The following is an 8,477-nucleotide window of genomic DNA, read 5'->3' as shown; positions in this document are numbered from 1 at the left end:
AAAAAAAAAAAAAAAAAACACAGACCTTGATTCAGAGTTGAAAAATGTAGCAGATTCTATGGAACTGAAAGATGATGAATCCCTGAGTTTTAGTACTTCCTTTGTTCCTAATTGATTCCATTTTTAGTTTTTTCACACATATTAATAAAATACATTAAAACTTGATTATAAATGTCTTGATTTTATTAAATTTTCTTTAACTCTAAACCAATAGTATTTAGTTATTTTCTTGAAATTTGCAATAGTATTTAACTATCAGTCGACACCAGCATGTTGTTGTGTGTTTGGGTCATAGGAGGGCAGCTGGAGTTAGGTTTGGATGATGAAAGATCGACGTAAGTGATGTTGTGGGCGTTTGTGTCAACCGACACTAGGAGAGTGATGTTCAACACCAAGTGGATGTGTTGTTCAACACTAGAGGAGTTGATCGAGAATTGGAGAAATTGTGGGAAGTGTTGTCCGTGGCTGGATGAAATCAAATATTCCAGCCCACCTCTCTTGTTACACGATCACTAGGGATGGTTGGTTGTGCGACTCAATAACTAGATAAGGTGGGGTTTGGTGTGTTTGTGGGAGTTTTGTATGGATCAATTTCTACGTCGGTTGTCTCGATGGAATTATGGGGTTTCGGTGAGATCGTTTCTTGTGGATTATATGTAAGGATTGAGAATCCGGGTGTGGTCATTTCAGTTTGGTATCAGAGCGTATACGGTTCTAGGAAAGACTCTATAATGGTTATAGACTTGTCTAGGTCGTTTAGACATGGTAAGGTATGTGGAAAAAAAGCATAGAGATGTTGTTGAGATATTTGATCCAGAATTGATCAAGTAGGAAAGAAATTGTTCGGTTTTCAAAAATTTAAGTCGGTAACTTACTTCATTGGAGTGGCTTGGAGTGCCACGGGATCGCAGGTCAAGAATTTGCATGCAGGTCAAGAGGGAGTATGAGAGTGTGGATAGTGTGGATGTCACTTCAATAGGTTTTGTGAGTCTGGCAGCAGGTTTCTCCGGCCCAGTGGACCGTATTGCAAAATATTTTTTGACAATACTGGTAGGAGAGGATTTATTAAGATGATTAGATCTTATGAAATCCTGATGTATAGTAGGTTGAATGATTATGCAATTATAAAAATAGAAAATTCCAATAAATAGAAATTTTCTAAAAATGGAAAGTCCTATGAATAGTTAGGACTTGCGTATTTTTGGAAAGGGGATGTGAAATACCCAGAATGGCGGGAATGTTTAGAGGGTGACCTGAAGAGTGGTCATAGATGACATGATCAGTTCTCATGGATTTTTGATTGGTCATGTCATGGTGCTAAGAGAATATGCGGATTCTGAAAATGGGAAGTTTTATGAATAATTAAAACTTATCTATTTTTGGGAATTGGGTGGATAAACAGCTTTAGTGGCAGGAGCTACGAAACTCACAAAACAACCAAAACAAACAACCAAACAACACACAATATCACAGAAACAGAGATCTTAGCTTAGATAAGCCATGGTCATGCACTCACCTTAGCCAACAACGAGATCTAAGCCCAAAAGACGAAGCTACCACCACAAAAACCTTCCCACCACGTTCCTAACCTTGGATCTTCACTCTCACAGCAAGATCTCTCCAAAAATGCCTTCAAATCTCACAAACTATCTCCAAAACCTTAAGAAACTTTTTCTCTCCTTTTCTCTCTATATTCTCTCAAAAACGGCGACCAAGACATAATAGAACAAGACCTAGGTCGTTTTCTCACTTAAATATCTCGGTTATATGATTTTCCCTAAACCAAACCGACCAAAATCGACAATTAAATCAATTTGGTCGAACCAGAAATAAGTGGTGTCGACCGACACCACCATGGGTGTCAATCGACACCCACCCCCAAAACGTAGAGTTTTTGGTTCGCGGGCGTTACATTTCTCCCCCACCAACATAGATTCGTCCTCGAATCTCGACAACACTCAGCGAAGGACTCCCTGCTCGCAAACCCCTGCACAAACCTCCTATAGTAACCTGCCAACCAAGAAAACTCCTGATTTCTGTGGCATTCAGCGATCTAGGCCAATCCCTGATAGCCTGAATCTTCTCCGGATCTACAGAAACCATATCTGCAGACACAATGTGACCCAGAAAACCCATCTCACGCTGCCAGAAACTACACTTGCTCAACTTAGCAAACAACTTCTGCTCACGCAGCTTGTCGAGGACTGCTCTCAAATGCACTGCATGCTCCTCAGGACTCTTAGAATAAACCAGGATGTCATCGATGAAGATGATGACTGACACGTCCAGAAACTCCTGAAACACGCTGTTCATTAACCTCATAAATGCTGCTGGCGCCACAAACTCATAAACCCATACCTCGTCCTTCTACTTGACGAACAACACCGACGCTCCCCACGGTGAAGTGATAAGACGAAAGAACCCCCTTAATTTTCTTCCTCAGCTCTACTAGGCTAATAATCAAGTATGCTGACATCAACTCACCACCGCCCAGATATCAACACCTCTTGTCCATCCAAGAACCTAGTAACTTCTCTCTTAGGGAAATTTCCACAAGATAGCTTATTACAAAGTTAGCTTATCGGTTAACAATTCTCCACAGCAAATCATCAATACGAACGTAATAAAACAAACAAGTACCATACGTTCGCACATTCTGATTCACCGCATCAAATGCTTTGCAAGTCGCCAACTCAAAACACTTGCCTTGTTTCCCTCAGCAAGCTTACCAAAACCTTGAATCTAGCAACCTTGTCCATCTCCAATGAACGTAATCCAACATCGTCGCAACGATTAGATGATCCTGACATCTCGTGAACTTATGTATCTAGCAAACATGCCTTTCACGGCTCAAACCTGCTGCAAATCCCCTTCCCGGGACTCCAGCAGCACCAACCTCACAATCCTGGCGAAACAGCCACACATTCATAACCGCTCTGGTCATAAAACCTTGACCCATTGGTCAACACATCCTAAACCCAAGGTTAAACCACCGTCAACCTCTCGAGGTTTACATTTAATCGTTATGTTTATACTCATGTCCTAGGCATTGCTTGCTCCCAACTCCTCTACCCTTAGGTCGCAACCNTGACACGTCCAGAAACTCCTGAAACACGCTGTTCATTAACCTCATAAATGCTGCTGGCGCCACAAACTCATAAACCCATACCTCGTCCTTCTACTTGACGAACAACACCGACGCTCCCCACGGTGAAGTGATAAGACGAAAGAACCCCCTTAATTTTCTTCCTCAGCTCTACTAGGCTAATAATCAAGTATGCTGACATCAACTCACCACCGCCCAGATATCAACACCTCTTGTCCATCCAAGAACCTAGTAACTTCTCTCTTAGGGAAATTTCCACAAGATAGCTTATTACAAAGTTAGCTTATCGGTTAACAATTCTCCACAGCAAATCATCAATACGAACGTAATAAAACAAACAAGTACCATACGTTCGCACATTCTGATTCACCGCATCAAATGCTTTGCAAGTCGCCAACTCAAAACACTTGCCTTGTTTCCCTCAGCAAGCTTACCAAAACCTTGAATCTAGCAACCTTGTCCATCTCCAATGAACGTAATCCAACATCGTCGCAACGATTAGATGATCCTGACATCTCGTGAACTTATGTATCTAGCAAACATGCCTTTCACGGCTCAAACCTGCTGCAAATCCCCTTCCCGGGACTCCAGCAGCACCAACCTCACAATCCTGGCGAAACAGCCACACATTCATAACCGCTCTGGTCATAAAACCTTGACCCATTGGTCAACACATCCTAAACCCAAGGTTAAACCACCGTCAACCTCTCGAGGTTTACATTTAATCGTTATGTTTATACTCATGTCCTAGGCATTGCTTGCTCCCAACTCCTCTACCCTTAGGTCGCAACCTTCGAGCCATACCGATCTCACTCTCAGACCAGCGTCTTCGAGTTATACCGTCTCACTCTTGGAACACAATCCTCAAGATCTCGGTATAAGGGGAACTACTCATCCCCTCAGGGGAACATCATCCCCTCTGCCACTCTCAGAGCCCCCAACCCCTCGAGCTATCAGTATTCAGGAGAATTACCATCCCCTCATGAGCAACAATCCTTAACGACTATAAACATCTCCCGATCAAAAGTACCTCCTGTGGTCCGAGTATAACATTGCAATGTTACACCCGCCTGCTCAACTTCTCATATAAACCTGGATTATCCACCAAACAGAGATGTATCTGATCCAACAGCATAAGCCACCTATCTGCCCCTCTAGGCTTGGTACCTCTCGAGAAGAATCTCGTACCAATCATCTATACCTGCTCCATCCTCCTAACAGAAGATGGATTGACCTCAACATCTGCAGCCTCCAGCTGCACCCCGCCACATGCGGTACAACTGGAGCATGCACTGGTACCCCTCTCGGTAACCGCTCCCACAGCACGCCAAGCGATCATTTCGACCCTGGGCTCCACCTGCTGCAACCCCACACTTGGATTCCCTGCACCCCCGACACGCTCACCAGCTAACCCTCTCTGGTCCCTTCTGATACGCTTGCGATCCTACGACGTACCTCCTCGTGGAACTCTGGACCACACACTCGCTGGCCTCGGAAACCCGTATGACCACGACCACGACAACGCCCATGTACACGACCAACAACTCAAACACCTTTAACCACTGCACTTCCAAGAACAGAGGCTAACAAGCAATCTTAACATAACACAAAACACACAAAAACTCACCGTGGAATCACATTGTAGGCTCGAAGAGGATGTTCTATGACTCCATGCCACACACAATTGACTAACTCACATAATCAATCAAGACATGCAATCCCCAAACATCTACAGCACAAAGCCTAGTGAACCCAAACTTAGAACCGTAAGGGCTCTGATACCAAACTGAAACGACCCGACCCGGTTTTTTAAATAATAATAATAATAAATAATAATAATAATAATAATAATAATAATAATAATAATAATAATAATATACAACTAGTGGTCCCATACCCACTAGTCATCTAACCACAATCACAACATCGGAATAACCAATACCAGTAAATAACCAATATCATAACATAACAATATCCAAATACTAAACAACAAGAAACACCAAACCGGCAATCCTAGCAATGTTTCTAATGACCCAACTCTAGCAACCTAGCAATGCCAGACAACATCCAATCGAGTCCCTAGAACATCCTCATCTTCATTGCCTTGATTCTACGATCACACTTTGCCTTTACCTGCACCACAAACACAAAGTGAGATGCATAAGTATTTGATAAATACTTAGTGAGACAATCCTCCCATCTATTGGGCTATACACACAAGCAATAAGATCTCTCATGTCACAAACAACAACAATAAAACAAACCAGGAACATGCACAAGTGACCCGAAATAATCCGGTTACTGTCAGAAGGGTGTCGACCGATACTCGAAGGTGTCGACCGACACTGGACATATGGTGTCGACCAACAACACTCGGGTGTCGACCAACACCACTCGGGTGTCGACCGACACCTACTCGACACCCCCGAAACCCTAACGGTGTCGACTGACACCTCCACATGGTGTCGACCGACACTCGCTAAGTTCCCGAGTCGTCCTCGCATTGGTGTCGACCGACACCATATTAGTGTCGACCGACACCACTGTCGAGCAGTGATTTCCTTCGAACAGAACCTCCGAATCTCGCCTCCAAACTTCTCCTCTTCGTCCCACACGATCCCAGGAGCGAATCCAAGCCTCAGAAGCTACGAAAAACTCACAAAACAACCAAAACAAACAACCAAACAACACACAAATCATAGAAACAGAGATCTTAGCTTAGATAAGCCATGGTCATGCACTCACCTTAGCCAAAAATGAGATCTAAACCCAAAAGACGAAACTACCACCACAAAAACCTTCCCACCACGTTCTTACCCTTGGATCTTCACTCTCAAAGCAAGATCTCTCCAAAAACTCCTTCAAATCTCACAAACTATCTCCAAAACCTTAAGAAACTTTTTCTCTCTGTATTCTCTCAAAAACGGCGACCAAAACAGAATAGAACACGACCTAGGTCGTTTTCTCACTTAACTATTTCGGTCCTATGGTTTTTCCTAAACCAAACCGAACAAAATCGACAATTAAATCAATCTGGTCGAACCAGAAATAAGTGGTGTCGACCGACACCACCATGGGTGTCGATCGACACCCATCTCCAAAACGCAGAGTTTTTGGTTCGAGGGCGTAACACTTTGTTTCTGTTTTCTTATGTATACATATATCATTATATGTATGTATGAGTTGATTACTAATAGCACTTCTTGCTTTCTTAAAAACTCAAAGCTTATTCTTCAAGTTTCTGTTTCTATATATATTTTTTGGTTCTTATAAGATAGATTACTCTTCAAGTTTCTAGTTTTTATAAGATATATTACTCTTCAAGTTTCTGCTTCTATATATATATATATTTTTTTTACCGGCTTTCAGCTTCTATTAGAAAATTGAATGAAGGTGAAAAAGGAGAAGCTAAAACTTGGTCTAATAAATCGCCTATAATAGTAATCAGTCTTACAAAATCGATTTTTTTTTTTTTTTTGTTTTTGGGCAAAACGTTACAGAATCGATTGTGATATATATATTTCAATATCAACCTCTTATTCACATAAATGGAAGAGATAAAAGTTTAAAAATCTATCTATTTTTACATCGAGAACAAATATTGATTTTACCTCTAGAAGTAAAATCATTTTGTGATTCTGATTGTTCCACGGTGTACTCCGCTCTCTTTTTTGGACAAATAAAGAGTTTTCAATTATAATACTCATTATTATAATTTTTATATTGTTAATTCTCTTGCATTAAGTTTTTCTCCTCCCCTTTTTAAAAAATAAATAAAAATACTTTTAATAAACCACTATTTGCACACTTCATGTTATAAGGATATACAAAAAATCTCTTCATATTAAAAAATTACATAACATTAAAATATAGTCCTTCACATACTATTATTTTCAAATTATTAACAATTACTTCAAAATTATGAAAAAACTTATTTATCTGCCAAACTCAAACAAAATTATATACTACAGCTAAACAATTATAATTAAAAACAATTCATTAAAATACCGCTATATCTTTTAATTATACCGGATATAATAATTTTATAATTTTTGAAAACTTAAAATATTATAAACATTTCAAACTACAAAAATGTGTAAAATATCAATAGGGTGATGTAATGAGACGGATTTGGATCAACATTCATATAATTTCAAATAATTTAATTTGGTACTACAGATGAATAATTTTGTCAGATAAAAATTGTTTCGTGGTGTACTATGGGGTAAATCTTAGTTGCAATATTAAAAATAAATCATGTCTCAAACATAATAAATTTTTAAAACATAAATAATAATAATAATTATATTATAATTTTTAGAGAAAATGTTGATCCAGCACCGGATATCTGTTTTAATTTTTCAAGTAGAAAAATTAAAATTATAAGACTTTTAAATAATTCTTTTTTGAAACAAAAATTGATTAATGGGCCTTCCCAATTAAAATTCGGCAAAGCCCTTGTTAATCTTGTATTTTTTACTTAGTTCCGTTCGGTTCGTTTAGGTTTAGATTTACGGTGTCTCTCTCCCATGCAGTAATAAACTAATTCGTAATTGTTTCACTAATGGAAATTAACTAATTAAGCATTACTATTTTACAGTAAAGAAAAACCCAACGACATGTTGCTTGTAAGGTAGATATGATTTTCTCTTGTCTTCGTTCTTCTTCGCTTTGTTTCTCAGATAAAACTTCTCATGTGCACAAACCTTCTTCTCCTTCTTCTTCGTAGACTCGTCTCTGTTTCTTGAATTCGAATTCAAGAGCTTAAGAGATTGTTTCCCTTCACTATAACTTCTCTTCAACAAATCACTAATCCTCCACGACGTCGACGATGATGCTCCCGTCGAGCTGCTCTTTCTCCAACCTCTCTTCAGCGATTTCTCACTCGAGGTTACGTGAACTTCTTCTTCATCTGACGAAGATGATGATGATGAAAACGATTGATCTTCGTGGAGGAATAAATCTCTCAGCTGAGTTGTAACCGTCGCCATTGGCAGCAGTGGCGACTCGTCTTTACCGATGACGTTCTGATTGAAAACTGGAAATTCAAACTCATCATCGTTGTGTTCATCAGAAAATTCGAGTCGAACTCGCTCGATGGTCTCAGCGGTTCGGTCGTTGGTGGTGTAACTGTTAAAGCTAAGGCAAAACGAAGCCGTGTAATCATCTTCTTTCTCCATGCTTGTGAATCTAATGGTGTTTTTGTATCCTTCGGGTGTATATATATATATATATATATAGGTGGAATTGCTGGCAAATAAAAATGGCAATTTAGATAAAATTAAGGAATTTAACAAAAAAAGAAGAAGAGAAATCAAAGAAAATGGTAATGTATCATTGTATCAATAGTTTAGGTGGAGTTTTTTTTTTT

General features: G+C 39.6%; 1 protein-coding gene across 1 annotated transcript; it reads right to left on the bottom strand.

Annotated features, from left to right (window-relative positions):
* On the bottom strand, window positions 7,645-8,458 carry LOC109126960. The gene has a single exon (XM_019230965.1). It carries the CDS (start codon window positions 8,284-8,286, stop codon window positions 7,696-7,698), a length of 591 nt encoding a protein of 196 aa, XP_019086510.1. The 5' UTR covers window positions 8,287-8,458; the 3' UTR covers window positions 7,645-7,695.

This window comes from Camelina sativa, chromosome 10 (assembly GCF_000633955.1).
Source record: "Camelina sativa cultivar DH55 chromosome 10, Cs, whole genome shotgun sequence".
Lineage (NCBI taxonomy): Eukaryota > Viridiplantae > Streptophyta > Magnoliopsida > Brassicales > Brassicaceae > Camelina > Camelina sativa.
This window is presented reverse-complemented; position numbering and strand designations above follow the sequence as displayed.

Bases quoted from the DNA above. Each gene is read 5' to 3' on its own strand.
- LOC109126960 (XM_019230965.1), bottom strand. From the start codon at position 8,286: ATGGAGAAAGAAGATGATTACACGGCTTCGTTTTGCCTTAGCTTTAAC.